At 36.2% G+C, this 15,266-nt stretch overlaps 3 protein-coding genes across 3 annotated transcripts; 1 reads left to right on the top strand and 2 right to left on the bottom strand.

The window, feature by feature from the left end:
* Positions 1–1,295: 1,295 nt before the first annotated feature.
* On the top strand, positions 1,296–3,814 carry LOC130719236 (probable LRR receptor-like serine/threonine-protein kinase RKF3). The gene has a single exon (XM_057569868.1). It carries the CDS (start codon positions 1,685–1,687, stop codon positions 3,575–3,577), a length of 1,893 nt encoding a protein of 630 aa, XP_057425851.1. The 5' UTR covers positions 1,296–1,684; the 3' UTR covers positions 3,578–3,814.
* A 1,911-nt stretch (positions 3,815–5,725) lies between these two features.
* Positions 5,726–7,236, bottom strand: LOC130719839 (uncharacterized). The gene is made up of 3 exons (XM_057570444.1): positions 7,118–7,236; positions 6,898–6,951; positions 5,726–6,817 (listed from the first exon to the last, which is right to left on the bottom strand). Exons 1-3 carry the CDS (start codon positions 7,212–7,214, stop codon positions 5,850–5,852), a joined length of 1,119 nt encoding a protein of 372 aa, XP_057426427.1. The 5' UTR covers positions 7,215–7,236; the 3' UTR covers positions 5,726–5,849.
* A 2,736-nt stretch (positions 7,237–9,972) lies between these two features.
* On the bottom strand, positions 9,973–14,836 carry LOC130718133 (uncharacterized). The gene is made up of 4 exons (XM_057568618.1): positions 13,659–14,836; positions 11,104–11,311; positions 10,644–10,773; positions 9,973–10,516 (listed from the first exon to the last, which is right to left on the bottom strand). Exons 1-4 carry the CDS (start codon positions 14,480–14,482, stop codon positions 10,242–10,244), a joined length of 1,437 nt encoding a protein of 478 aa, XP_057424601.1. The 5' UTR covers positions 14,483–14,836; the 3' UTR covers positions 9,973–10,241.
* Between the last annotated feature and the right edge of the window lie 430 nt (positions 14,837–15,266).

The following is a 15,266-nucleotide window of genomic DNA, read 5'->3' as shown; positions in this document are numbered from 1 at the left end:
TAATATTTTTGATGTGTTGATGTCATGTTTTGATTGTTTGTGCATGAGGTTAGGCTGAACCCACGAATTTAATTATTATAGGATTATACCTTCTCACATTTTCAACATTGTAAGCAATATATCTTAAAATTTATTTAAAACAAATTCATTTGTTCGATCTCTCACGTGGTTGACTTCTAAAGCGGCAAATCTTTAAAAAGAATAAAAATCATAAAAATTAGTGAAATATAATATGCTTAATGTAGAAGAAGCTACGTACGTAGCTCATTGAGAATAAGAATATAGATTAGGAGAGACTTTCATATCTAAGAGTGATGCATGACTAAAATACATAGCACACTCTTGAATTTTATTGAAGATGATTACATAATAGAAAATTTGTTTTGTTATGCTCTAGCTGTGTTGACATTTCATAATTCATATAGTGCCATATTTTAATTGAATTCCAACAATGACATGCAAGTAGAGACGGATCCACATCGGTGGCTTTGGAGTAAATGCCCCACAAAATTTTTTTGCTCTCTGAATTCAATTTAAATACTTTATATATTGTTTGTTTGTATAGCAAAAACATGTATGTTCTTTATATTATTTGCCCATACTAATTCTTTTTATATGTATGTACGTATTTTCCCCACAATTAAGAAATCTTGAATCCATCACTGCATTCAAGCAACGTATAAATTTAGTAGTAATAAAAAACCGCTGCTCAATATAAAGTATAAAAAACACGTTTTAAACAATGCTAAAATCGCCACGAATTTGCATATGAAAACCTCAAGGTCATTACTTGTTGTAATCAAAACGTTCATGCAGTGCAAAATGACCCATACTACTCATCTATTATATAAGTGTGTTGATTTATTTAAAAGTGTGTTGATTTATTCACATCATATTTTTACTTTCATCGTATTTTCATCTAATTTCTTTTTTCTTTTGTTATCACATCCGTCATCATAATTTTTTTTTGTATCGTCTATTATCATATCCCTTTTCGTCTAGATGGAAATGAAGTGTAAATCAAACTTTTTCCTATTAAAAACCAATACTAATAAGAAAATTTTGCAGGAGAAAGTTAGCTACGGAACTCCAACTAACAAATAAATGGATACTTCCAAGTTACAAAATCCTTGAGCCATCAATCATACATTCTTCAAGAAATCTATCTTCTCCTATGAAAATTCAGCCCAAGAAATCTCACCCTCATCCTCCCCCATTTTCCACTACATTTCTACTATCACCTTCTAGATGAAATGAAAGTAGATTTGAAAAAGAAGGTAACAAAAAGAAACCTCAAAAGCAAGCAAGCAAAGCATACCTACTACTACTAAAAGACCATGAGCATCCATGAACAATGATCCATGACTATGTTGAGTCAAACCAACACAATGTACTTACTACTTCCCTTTTACAGTAACAGTAAACCAGGTTGAGTTCCTGGAAGCACCCTCCTAGTACTGTGTTGTGGATTGATTAGACAGAAAGAAAGAGAGAGAGAGAGAGTAAGAAAAAAGAACATGATCTCTTGTCTTGTCACCAGCAACTACCTCAATCCACCAATCCCATGGTCAAAAGTTAACTCCAAAATCTTTCACCCTTTTCTTTCATCTTCATCTTCAACCTCACAAATCTCAAACCCACCAACCAATCTTCATTCTCTTCTCAATTCTCACCACCATACTCAATGAACACCATCATAATCATAGTCATCAACCTCTTCACCATCATCTCCTCTGTTTCTGCTGCCACATGTCCCCTGAACTTCACTGTCCTCACCGCCATCAGCGGCGGCGCCAGACCCCAATACTTCGACTCCTCCGGCGGCGCAACCCGCTGCCAGTTCATCCACCAAGCTCTCCGCCTCGTCCAGTCAGACTACCTCCGCCGCACCTCCTCCTTCGTCCCTCCCCTGAACTCCTCTGAATCATGCTGGAGCTCGTTTCAATCCTACACCAACACCTTCGACCGCAACTTCGACATTCGCTCCTCCTGCGGCTACCAAACCTCTTGGATCTCTCAGGGTTGCGTCAATGTCACCACCAAGGAGCAATTCGAAACCCTAGTCCCTCAATCTTCGCTTCAAAACATGGCAGAAAAGTGCAACCAGACACTGGAAAACAACGCACCCTGCGCACTCTGCACCACCACTTTGTCGAAGTTACCATCTCTAGGCCAATCCATCGGGAACCTCTCCGATTGCACCGGTTATCCTTCCATCTACGCCGCCGCTTTTTCCAACCAGTTTGGACCCTCTGACCCCGGCACTGCCAAGTGCTTGTTTCAGCTCGATTTCACTTCTGGGGGTTCTTCTTCTGGGAAGAAAAGAGTCATTGTTATTGTTGTTGTTTCTGTTGTCTCTGTTTTGGTTTTGTCCCTTTTGGGTGTTGGGTTCTGGGCTTGGTTGAAATTCAATGATAAGGTGAATGAAGATAAGGATGTTAATCTTTCCGAGACCGGTTTGGTTTCGAGGTTGGAGTCTATGGATCAGAGTACTACTCTGATCAGGTTCTCAATTGATGATGTTAAGAAAGCTACTAAGAATTTCCATAGAGATAATATAATTGGGAGAGGGGGTTATGGGAATGTGTATAAAGGGTTGCTTCCTGATGGCTCCGAAGTTGCGTTGAAGCGGTTTAAGAATTGTTCTGCTGCTGGTGATGCTAGCTTCACTCATGAGGTTGAGGTTATAGCCAGCATTAGGCATGTGAACCTTGTTGCTTTGAGAGGCTATTGTTCCGCCACCACTCGTATGGAAGGTTACCAGAGGATTATTGTTTGTGATTTGATGAAAAATGGGAGCCTTCATGATTACTTGTTTGGTTCAATGGGGGTGAAACTAAGCTGGCCAACGCGACAGAGGATCGCGCTTGGCACAGCTAGGGGATTGGCTTATTTGCACTATGGGGCTCAGCCTGCAATCATCCATAGGGATATTAAAGCAAGTAACATTCTTCTGGATGAGAAGTTTGAAGCTAAAGTTGCTGACTTTGGACTAGCAAAGTTCAACCCTGAGGGTATGACTCATATGAGCACAAGGGTTGCTGGGACTATGGGGTATGTTGCTCCTGAGTATGCTTTGTATGGACAATTAACAGAGAGAAGTGATGTGTTTAGTTTTGGTGTTGTGCTTCTTGAGCTTTTGAGTGGAAAAAAGGCTCTTCAAATGAGTGATGATGGCCAGCCTTCTGCTTTGACTGATTGGGCTTGGTCATTGGTTAGAACAGGTAAACATCTGGATGTTATTGAGGATGGCATGCCAGAATGTGGTTCACCTGAACTTCTTGAGAAGTATGTTTTGATTGCTGTGCTTTGTTCTCATCCTCAGCTGTATGCTAGGCCAACAATGGATCAAGTTGTGAAAATGATGGAGACTGATGAATCAGTGCCCTCGATTCCACAACGGCCAATCCCTCTTGTAGCTGGGAGGCTTGATATAGAGAGATCTGTGAGCAGTAGCGGCTCTCTCTCGAGTCCCACCGGTTATCAGTCATATACTTTAGGAGATGGACTCCATTCTTCTAATTCTAGGGAAGAAAGAAACTCAAGCTCCAGAATTTTGAGTACAGATGAGAGTTGAGGTTTGCATTGTATTGTCTTCCACTGGCTAGTGTCAGTATAAGTTGTTTATACATTTAGTTTAGTTTAGATTATAGATTGTTATGTTTCTTGAAGCATCTTACAAAGCCATATAAATGTAAAATTTTTGATATTTATTTATTTTTGGTGTTTACTTAGAGGAAGGAGAGTATGATCAAGTTTTGCTGAATTCAGATTCAAATATTTATATTAGATCCCATCTTTCAATTTGTTTTAAGAGTCTTCTAATGCAAGAAGTGATGACTGATGGATTCTCACTTTAAGGAATCTTGCATCCAGTTTTAGCTTTAAGACTGTCCTTGTGCTGCAGCTTATTTCACTATTTGTTGAAGTAGAGAAACTCTCTTGGTATGGCTGTTGCTTTTGATGCCAATTGCAGTTTGGTACTGTCAAGTTATATTATGTTTAGATCAACTGCTCTTTTATTAGAATCAATTATGGCACTCGGAAGCTTCTCGTAAAAGGTTCTTCCCATCCATGCAAGAGTAAAACAAGCATGACATTTTAGGTGTGAGTCAAGAGAGAATGGCATGAAGGTCTCTCAAGCAAAGTGGAACATTTTAGCTTGTGTTGTAGGCAAATCCAGGCTGCCCTCGTTTATGATGCTTGGTTGGCTTGTTCTAGGCAACATGCTCTCAATTGACTTAAATTTATTTATTCTGCTGCTAAACATGAACTCCCCCACTTCCATAACCAAGCTGGCTGAGTTTGTAATGTATCAAACAAGTATACAATCCAGGATCCTCTCATGGTGAGATTTGGGGGTGAGAGGAGATGAGGAGGAAAGGAATCAGAAGTGGAAGTGGGGGTTGCTGGAGGAAGGGAAAAGTGGAATTCGAAAACCAGGAAAAGAGGTGGGGGCTGATGGAGAGTATATAATGTTAAGTTCACATACCAATTCCTCCTCCACTTTGTGAGATTAAGTAGAAATGAGAGAGAAATGAATGATATGATTTGTAATGTGACAAAAATGCAGAGAGATAGAAAGAAAAATAGGTAGAAATGAGATGAGAGAGAGAAAGTAAGGTTTCGATAATTTTAATTTCGCAAATCATAGCACTTCAAGTTTCTATATATTCCCTCCGTTCCTATTTATAAGAACCAAATGAAGGGTGTAGTTTGGTCCTTTTTATAGAACCAATCCAAATTTTAAGATGCATTAATTATTTTTTGGGCAACAATACCCTCATTTAATAGAGGTTTCTCTTTTTTTCCACTATGCAACTCATTAATGATAAATAGAAATTAAAAAAATAAATTGGTGTAGCTTTGGAAAGTTGAGATAAATTTAAACAAATTTAATACTACCAACCACTTTCTTAAGGGGCGTGAAATATTAGTTTAGTTCTTATAAATAGGAACGGAGGGAGTATATTATAACAATCAAACTACTACTCCCTCCGTTCCTATATATAAGTCACAAATAACTAATTCTATTAGATTAAGAAAAGTAGTTATTAGTAATAAATTTGTAAAAAAAAATGATTTACTTTCCTAGATTACCCTTATTTACTTTCCTATGATTTTCTCTCTCCAAGTTAATACTACTAAAGTTTATCATCTCTTTCATATTAAATATAAGGGTGAACTTGGAAAAAATTATTTAATGCTTCATAGATATTAGAAAGTGACTTATATTTTGTAACAAAATTTTTTCAAAAAATGTGACATATAATAGGGAACGGAGGGAGTATCTCATATTTTTAGTATCTCATGATAACCTTCACCAACTTATGTGCTTGTCATATAATTTACTGGGTGTTTGGTTATTCAAAAGCTGACAATGTTATAATCATTTGTAGAGAGATAAAATTAAGAGTTTAATTTCTTTGCACCGACCGTCAACCAAATTTTAAGGATGTGAAAAAATCTGTTTTTATTTTTATTTAATTTTCTTAATTGACGTGACACATCCTTAAAATCTGATTGGTTGACAATGTAAAAAAAATTACATTGTCGGTGTATCATTTTTTTCTCTAAAAGTAACCACTAGGTGTTTCTTAATTATGTGATTCTTTTCAAATATTCGATTCTCTTTTCCAACATGCACACAACCTCACTAATTTTTTTTATGGATATTCAACATAAAATAGAAACGAAATAGTGAAACCAAGTATTTCATTGCTTTAATGCATCCAAAGATACATTTATGTAAAAAAACTGATTACAATATCGTTAAGCTTGGATATTGGTTCCACATTGCTAATCACTTTGTCTTTATTCTAATTATCATAGTCTCCATTACCAAATCTTTAATACCCTCCGCCTTTTCCTCCTTTCCCACCACCTCCTTTATGGCCATGATGACCATGATGGCCGCTAGACCCTTTGTGATGACCGCTTCCCCCACAACTTCCCCCTCCACTTCCTCCTGCACTGCCACCTCCACCACCTTCTCCTCCACTACCACCACCACCACCATAACCTCCTCCTCCGCTTCCACCTCCTTCACCACCGCTTCCACCACCTCCACCACTTCCACCACCGCTATGACCGCCTCCACCTCCGCTTCCGCCACCACTTCCACCTCCGCCTCCACCACCACTCCTGCCACTGCTTCCACCACCACTATAACCACCCCCACCACTTCCTCCGCCTTCACTACCACCTCCTCCACTTCCTCCACTCCCGCTTCCACCACCGCCGCTATAACCACCTCCACCACTTCCACTGCCACCACCACCACTTCCACTACTTCCTCCACCTTCACTACCACCTCCTCCGCTTCCTCCACCTCCACCGCTTCCTCCACTTCCACCACCGCCGCCATAACCACTTCCACTGCTTCCTCCACTACCACCACCACTGCTTCCTCCACCTTCACTACCACTTCCACCGCTTCCTCCACTACCACCACCACTGCTTCCTCCACCTTCACTACCACCTCCTCCACTTCCACCACTACTTCCTCCGCCTCCATAACTACCTCCACCACTTCCACCACCACTGCTTCCTCCACCTTCACTACCACCACCACTTCCTCCACTCCCACCACCTCCACCACTTCCATCGCCGCCTCCTCCACTTCCACCACCTGATCCTCCACTCCCACTACCACCACCACCATAACCCCCTTCACCACTTCCACCACTGCCGCCGCCACCACCGCCGCCGCCACCACCACCTCCACCGCTTCCTCCACCACCAGTCCCACCACCACCATATCCGCCTTTGCAATTTGTATGATAAGCTTCCATATTCATCTTTTCACCATTTAGAGCTAGATAATTTCATGTAATTAGCTTAGCATAATGTCACCATATTAAAACAAACCACCAGAGGAGGAATTAAAGTACTTACAATATTCTTTCTGGCGATCACACCCCACAAGACTTTCATGAATTCCACCAGCAGCTTCATCATAAATAACATAACTTGAGTTAGCTAGAAAGGTTTACCAAAAGACCAAACAATAACATGCACGGAAAAATGACATTTGACAAACAAATTCACTATAATATCATGTTATTCACAAATATCGAGTACATATGCACAAGTTAAAAGATCTTTTGGTTCATACCTCGAATCTCATCTCTAGATAGTCTGTCAGCCAACACCGTAGAGATGAGAACCACAACAGAAAGAGAACATAAGAAAATAAAAGGCTTGATATTCATTTTGTTAGTGAACACAACAATACTTGAGAAAGATGAAAATAAAGGTTTTACAAGACCCTTATTTATAGTGTGGGGAGAACATTAGAGAACCGCTTGCATTAAGTGTGTGGGGTCTACCTTTCAACCATCTTTCAATACTTTTTGGCTCCTTCTTTGTGAATTTTCTTCCCATATTCAATTTGACATTAATTTGTTTTGGAGCTAGACATTAATATATTGACTCTATTGCTCAGTTAAGTGAATTTCGCCACTTACGTTGAAATTTCTCCTCCATAATTAATGAACATAAATGTTGAATGGCATCTTAGCGCAAGTTTTCATGTTTCATCGCCACCTTGAGTACGCGTGTTCATGAAAGAAAGAAAGCTTTCCATGAACCTCCGCATGTTGCCTACATTAGGTTTCTATGAATTCAATGTTATTGAAGAAGAAAGAGAGGGAGAAAATGGAAAGATCGCCATAAAAGAGTAACCCAAAGTAAAGAGGGACGATTTCGAGGTTTGGGGGAATGGATGTAATTTACTCTTGTTAGGAGAGAAATGAAATGTGGACAAAGGGGATGAGGTCAACATAAATTCAATGTTATTGATGAAGAAGGAGAGGGAAAAAATGGAAAGAACACCGAAAAGAGTGATCAAGATTCAAGAGGGACGATTTCGAGGTTTGGGGGAATGGATGTAATTTACTCTCTTTAGGAGAGAAATGAAACGTGGACAAAGGTGATGAGGTCGACATATATAGATTCAATGTTACTAAAGAAGAAAAAAAGGAGAAAATTGAAAGAACAAAGAAAAGAAGGATCCAGAGTCAAGATGGAGGTTTCGAGGTTTTGGGGAAATGAATGTAATTTACTCTCTTTATGAAAGAAATGAAATGTGGACAAAAGTAATGAGATCGACTTAGTTAAGACTTGAAATTATTTATTTTTACAATTTCTTAATTGTTTTTAATTTTACTGGTTTGAAACTGATATTTTGTTGATTAATTTATTTCATTATTTTAAATATATATTACTTATTTAATTTTATATTTAAACTTATATTACTTAAAATAATTTATCAATCTTATGAGAATCAATCTACTCTTTTAAGTTTTAACACTTATAAGAATCAAAGGAAAAAAATTGAATTTTTTTTCAAACACTAGACTTATCAGTAATTTATAATTTTAAATATATATATATATATATATATATTTACATAATGGAGAGAACACAGAAAAGAATGATCCAGAGTCAAGATGGACGGTTTCGAGGTTTCAGGGAAATGAATGTAATTTACTCTCTTTATGAGAGAAATGAAATGTGGACAAAAGTAATGAGATCGACTAAGTTAAGGTTTGAAATTAATTATTTTGACAATTTCTTAATTGTTTTTTATTTTACTGGTTTTAAACTGATATTTTGTTGATTTATTTATTTCATTATTTTAAATATATACTATTTATTTATTTATTATATTTAAAATTTATATTACTTAAAATTATTTATCCATATTTTTATTTTAACCTTAGAATTAATGATAATCAATCTACTCTTTTAACACTTATAAGAATCAAAGGACAAACATTGAATTTTTTTTCAAACACTAGACTTATCACTAATTTATAATTTTAAATATATATTTGCATAAGTTTTATTTACATAGAAAAATAACACAAAAAACTACACTAGCAAGTCCTTAAAGAGATACTGAATAACATTATAAAGGAAATACTTTTAAATGCGTATAAGAGAGCCATTTCTAAAAGCTTGCCTAATCAACTCATATGCAACCATATTGTTCTCTTTAGAAATATGGGCAAACATAGCATCTCAAGCTGATCTCCTCATGCTCCTTATAATTAATAATTAAAAGTGCTAGTGACTTTCACACCATTTTTTGTTAGTTTTTTAATTAGAGAATAATTTATTATTCCACAATTATTTATACCCATGATCTATATATTAATAGTTAGGGTTAAATATGTTCTTACCCGATAAATCTAATTGATCACTGAGAAAAATTTCCATAACTTGTCATCCCTAAAAAATTTAAATTAATCTTTTTTTTTGTTACAAGAGAAAATGTAAAAGAAAACTAAGCAACAATGTCCTTGTAGAGCGCTCCTATCACAGCAGGCGTTGGAAGACGCCAAATGCGACGTGGTGAACCATCCCTTGAAGCTTGGCTATAGAACCTTTAGTTTCAATCAATTTTTAATTAAATATGTATAGTTTAAAACTTTTTAATTAAATTGTTATAGTTTTTAAATTTTATAGTTATACTCTCACACAGTGATGTCTTTATTGTTTTTTTGAAACCATATATATATATATATATTTTGTTGATTTCAAAAAGATATATATATTGTTAGTCATAGTTGTTTTGAACTATTTGGGTGGCAATATAATCTATGAGTTGGTAATTTGACAAATTAATTTTTTTAAAGAATTGAACGTAATTTTTCTATTATGTCAAAATGTTGAACATCCCAAAAAAAAAATTATTGAACATCAAATTATTTCTATGTTGTTTCTCCCAGTTCACAAAGTGTCTTTATTCTCCTTTACAACTTTACCCCTTCTCTCTGTCAAAAAAATTTACCCCTTCTCATAAACACGCTAATATAGATTTGAAGTGTATGGGAAGTGGCTGACATAGAATACATGTCCAACAAAATGTCCATGGTAGGACTTTTTTTTTTTTTTTTGAAATTGTCCATGGTAGAACTAGAAGGAAAGTAAATAGTTTAGTTTCAGCTCAGTAATAGAGTCTCGTAGTCATGAATATTGTTAATTCCATGGACACTGTCAAATTATAAGCAAAAAATCACTCAGTAGATTTTACAAGTTTTTAATCAAAAGCTATACAAATTAGGGGGGGGGGGTGTCACACATCATCTTACCCTTTTCTGTTACATTCTTGTAAATCAAATTGAAGAATTCTGTATAAAGAACATACGATTAGGAAACAAGAACAAAACAAAATGCCCCATTTCCAAAATCATAACCATAGCACTAATCTAAAATGAGGAAGAAAGAAGAGCTCAATCTAAATCTCCAGTGTGTATTTTCCAGATACCCTTTGAAGGAGCTGATTGTGTTATTCTGACAATTTTCTTTCTCGGTTGTTGCGGTTTCTTTGTCACATTTTCTTGAGGATTGTTGTTCACCTTCATCACATCAACTTTCACAATGTGATGATCTGATGTCCCTTTGGAAGAAAGGACTAAATACGAACCCGGAACAAACTTGTATGGAGAATTTGAGGACGATAGTATGTAGTCAACCCGAGTTCCATACTTACACGTCCCTTGGACGCCTGCAATACAACAACAGCAAAAGCGTTATTCCACTAATATTCAAAAAAAAAATTAGGGATCAATAATAATAAATATGAACTTTGAAAAATCAATAATAGCATAGAAGGTTCAGAATTGTGTTTGTACTTTGGCCCTTGGCGATCATTACAACTGACTCGTATTCCCCTGCATAATCTTTAGCATCTGTGTAGTCTTTACTCTTGAGATGTTTCATCACTTCAACCTTTGGTGTTGGCTTTCCCATCTCTTCATAGTACTGCACACAATTGAACCAATACAAAGATATCAATCTCTCTATAAGCGTTATATATATACATTAACAATGTAAATCTTTTTTTTAAAACATTGATTGGTTTAGAGTATGTAAGTCTTATTTTTTTTGTTTAAACCACAAGTATCCGACAATCATGTTCGAGCTGAGTAGGACTTGAATGGGTGGCAAAGTTCCCCTTACCAAGGTCTATACAGTAGTACATTGATGGTGTAAATGATTTTTGCACTGTCAACTAATTACATTATAAATGTATTTTTTTTTTGCCAAAATTCAAAAGGAGACAAATAAAAACTGAGGTTCTGCTGGATTTACCTTTACAATGTCAGTCCATCTTTCATGAGAGTAATCAGATTCATCAAGTGAATTAAGGCCCCCAGCTAAGATGTGAGGCTCATCAGAAGATTGTATTATTGAATTTATCTGCTTCATACGCCAATTCTCATCGAGATGATCAAGGTGAGTGCAGTAAAAGTTGAATTCACCTGATTGAGGAACATCAATGGTGGCCTTCAGAACATTCCTGTGAAAAAAACAATTATCACTATTTGCATGTCACATTCACCCTTGTTGCTGAGTCATTCTCTAACCCCAGAACTTCAATGCAAGATTGATTCAATTGTTCTAGCTTGGCTGCTTTCACACAGGTTGGATTTCCACTGATGTTTCCATTAATAATTTTCTAATAGACGGTCATTAGCAAGAGATACCTTTGGAGCAAAGTAAGACAAATTTCTCAATTTAATTATCATGAACTTAAGTCAGAACAGTAAAATACTCTTTTGACCAGCAAACTGTGTCTGAATGGCAGAGCATTATTAATTAGTTTTTTTGCAGTGGATGTTCCAAGATGATGACAAAATATTTCTATATTGCATACTACAAATTTACTCTGACACCAAACAAATGATCTTGTCCTGCTTATGGTACAAGTTTCCTTTTCCAAAAACACAAACCAAAGAAATTTATATTGTACCGGAAGAGTTGTTCTAGCATCCAATGAAATAGAGCATCATTAGTATTTGGAGAATCAAGTTTACTTATAGCATGTTTGGACCAACTTCTCTTTTCTCATAAATAATTATGAAATCTAGAAGTTATTGACGAAGGTTATGGTACTTGTTCTCTCCAAACTCCAAGTCAAATTTGGTGACAAACAACCTAATGCTAATCCCGAGAGCTAAGTCGTGTGCTTATCATTGAGTCTGAACACGGAGATTGTAGCGAACAAAAATTACACATTACACATTTTTTTTAATATAATAAATATTTTTTTTTTAATTTTTTTTCTATTCTTAAAATCAGCTCATCTCAGTCTCAAGGGAACAAAGCTGAGTGATGACAACAGGGAATCCTTAAGGAGTAGGTGAGGATTACAGGACGTCCTGCCTCGCTGCCTACAGCTATTACAGTTGGCATCTATCATAGAAAAAACAAGGAAACAAGTAACAACAAAAGATATGTGCATAGCAGTTTAAGGATTCATGTAACACCACTTTTGAGTAAAGCTATGATATGATAAACAACACGTAAATGAAGTCATTCTTTAATCATTGTTTGGAGAGTAGTTAGTGACTGAAAAGTTTTGGAATAATTGGTCACTTTATGAGTAGAAAAAGTGATTATCTTCTCTTTTTCACTTTGCAATTAGCCAAACCACAAAGAAGCTTCCACGAAATCCATTCAAGAATAGTGAAGTAAAAGGTGTGATAAACTTATGATCTCTCTTTCTCTCTTTTATTGGTGTGATTCCATCGGCATTTAAAAAGTGAAAAGAAAATACTTGCTACAGAGTGTAAGGAAATCTTAATTTTAATTGTTTTTGGAATTATTAATCCCATCAAAAAAATATTATTTTTTTGTACATCGGCATCAATAAAATATTGACTTTGAATGATTTTAAATGTAAAATAAGTAAATTTAAATAATAGTGTGTCTCTAAATAATATTTGATGGTGAAGAGTAATATAATGAAATGAAATGAAATAAAATAAAACAACAAATATATATATATAAATATTTTAACATTTGAAAATTCACTTAATTGAATTAGGTTACTTAGAGTTTAAAGAGATAAAATAAGGATTTTTTTTAATTTTGATTGATGAGTTTTATGTAGAAGAATATTTACTAAAAATACAATTAAGATTTGAATGCTAAACAAAATAATAAAGACATTAATAAAGACCGTGTAAATGATATTTTACAGTGTCAATAATATTAAGATTTTAATTTATATACATACATTGACCATTGACCGTGTTAATAACTTTTACAGTGTTAACCAAAAACATTTTAATTTTACATATGTCATAATCAATAATATTTTACTTAATTTGAATAAACTATGTAAATTTTTAAATCATAATCTAATAAATCTTTAAACTCTGATTGGTTGGATTTGTCAAACCCCCTAACTAACTATCCATATCTATATAATATATAAATACATATCCTACCCTTAAATAAAATGAGAATGAATAAATTATATCAAGATGAATGTGACCTTTTTCTATCAACCCAATTATCCAAATATAACTTTTCATAAACAACATTTTCTTTAGTCCCAAATAATATCTCAAGTGATAAGGGTGATGAAAGATGTATATTGAATTTACCTAATTTTACCCAAATAAGAGAAGTGCTAACAACACTTTCTTTTGGACACTCTCTCTCAAACACTCACCCTATGATTAATTAAAATTCATGTAACCCCACTAAATTAGTGGATTCCATTTCAAAAGTGGTGCGACCCACGTGTATTTTAACCGATTATAGAGTGAATGTTTGAGAAAGTGTCCAACCAAAAGATAAGTAAATGCTAATTACTGTTTAGAAGTGGTAAAAAAGAGTGGTAAAAAAGTGAAAACCTGAAATCAGTGTGATCAAAGATTTTGTGAGCATTCCATCGTTTGATGGGCCACTTAGACAAGACAGCATTGCCGTACTCCGGCGCCCAGCTTTCAGCAAACACGTAGTTCATTCCCAGCGCCGCCGCCAAATCCGACAGCGGCTTCATTCCGTTCTCTTCCTCCGCCTTCACGTCCTGCAAACCCAGCACATCAGCATCCACCTCTCTCAACACCTCCACCAGCGTTCTGCTGCTACCTCTCCGGTGGTGGTTGTGGTGGTGGTGGACCCCATTGTTACCCAAAAACCATGCTCCTCCTCCTCCTCCTCCCTCCTTGTCGTGTTCAGAGAAGCTCGATTGTCGGTTTCGCAGCAGCGAAATCTCGTTGTCTGGTAGATTGATTGAAACCCTCGTCTTCGATCGCGTCATCTTCTGTTGCTTGCTGATTAGGTTTTCTTCGGAATTCGATTGAGATTGCGATTGAGATTGCTTGAGAATGCTCTTGGGTCGCTCGTTGGTGGATTTCGATCGCGAATTGAGGCCGGTTTTCAAAGCGACGCCGTTTTCGTCGTCGAAGGTTGGTGGTTTTGGAAGCGCCGGTGCCATGGAGAACAGGGCAGCGTTGAACGTCGCGACCCGAATTGTTTTATCGGGTTTCGGGCTACCCATTTGAGCGTTTGGGTGAACTGTGGAGGAAAAATTGGTGCTTGGTGATGTTTCGTGGTGGTGGTCATTTTTCCCTAATTTGCTGATCACCACCACTTTGGACCTTGACCGGCGGCGAGTTGGCCACCGGAGACGGGAGAGGAAGCGGCGGAGGTTCTTGTTGAGGAGCTTGAGCATAATGGGGAGGTGGGTGTGGGAGGGAAGAGGGTCTTGGACTCTTGGCTTGTGGTGATCTCATAAGACAAGGTTGGGGAAAGTTGCAGAGTTGTTTTCAACACAAGTCTGTTTTGTTTTTGTTGTCATGTTTGGCATGGAAGTTTGTGAGTGGAAGTGGAAGCCTGGAAGGTTTAGTAGAGCAGTGGCTTGGAAGGAAAATGAAAGAACAGAGAGAGTAAATGAATACTATATACTCCTAAGAAGGATTAGATTAGGGGCTAGTTGAAACTTGAAAGATTGCTTTGTCTTCATAGATAGAGTAGAATAGAGGAAGGAGCCTTCTAGGAAATGAGTTGGTGGTTGTATTTGGCTTTACATTTCCAACTGAAATCTTTGTTAAATAGAATAGTTTATACCATGTTTGGATGATCCTCTTTTTCATCATCATAATTAACTTTTGATGAGTTAGTCACAACTTCTTTCCTAAATTGATTCTGACTTGCAGAAAGATTTTCAAACATTCACTTAATACATGTTTTGAAAAATTATTCAAAATTGATTTTAATTAAAGTGAAAATCAATTATAGGAAGTAGTTTCTATGAGTAATTTTTTGATGCAAAAATTGATTAAAAGGGAATAAGAATTGGTAATTGGTTTTTGATGCCATTACTCAGTCCAAAAGTCCAAAGACAAGAAGATAAAAAGGGTGAGATGGGAGATGCCTATGGCCCCTGTCAGGCTCCCCCAACTGCTCCCGAAAATAAAAAATAAAAGAAAAATTGGTTTCCTTTATTTGTTGTTTAT

This window comes from Lotus japonicus, chromosome 5 (assembly GCF_012489685.1).
Source record: "Lotus japonicus ecotype B-129 chromosome 5, LjGifu_v1.2".
Lineage (NCBI taxonomy): Eukaryota > Viridiplantae > Streptophyta > Magnoliopsida > Fabales > Fabaceae > Lotus > Lotus japonicus.
The sequence above is the reverse complement of the archived record's forward strand: the minus strand, read 5'-3'. Positions and strand labels throughout refer to the sequence as shown.

Coding starts and splice junctions, on each gene's coding strand:
- LOC130719236 (XM_057569868.1), top strand. CDS start 1,685: ATGAACACCATCATAATCATAGTCATCAACCTCTTCACCATCATCTCC.
- LOC130719839 (XM_057570444.1), bottom strand. CDS start 7,214: ATGAATATCAAGCCTTTTATTTTCTTATGTTCTCTTTCTGTTGTGGTT. Junction 6,952..7,117: donor ATCTAGAGATGAGATTCGAG/GTATGAACCAAA, acceptor TTTATGATGAAG/CTGCTGGTGGAATTCATGAA. Junction 6,818..6,897: donor TGATCGCCAGAAAGAATATT/GTAAGTACTTTA, acceptor GAAATTATCTAG/CTCTAAATGGTGAAAAGATG.
- LOC130718133 (XM_057568618.1), bottom strand. CDS start 14,482: ATGCTCAAGCTCCTCAACAAGAACCTCCGCCGCTTCCTCTCCCGTCTC. Junction 11,312..13,658: donor TTTGATCACACTGATTTCAG/GTTTTCACTTTT, acceptor TTTTTTTCACAG/GAATGTTCTGAAGGCCACCA. Junction 10,774..11,103: donor GATGGACTGACATTGTAAAG/GTAAATCCAGCA, acceptor AATTGTGTGCAG/TACTATGAAGAGATGGGAAA.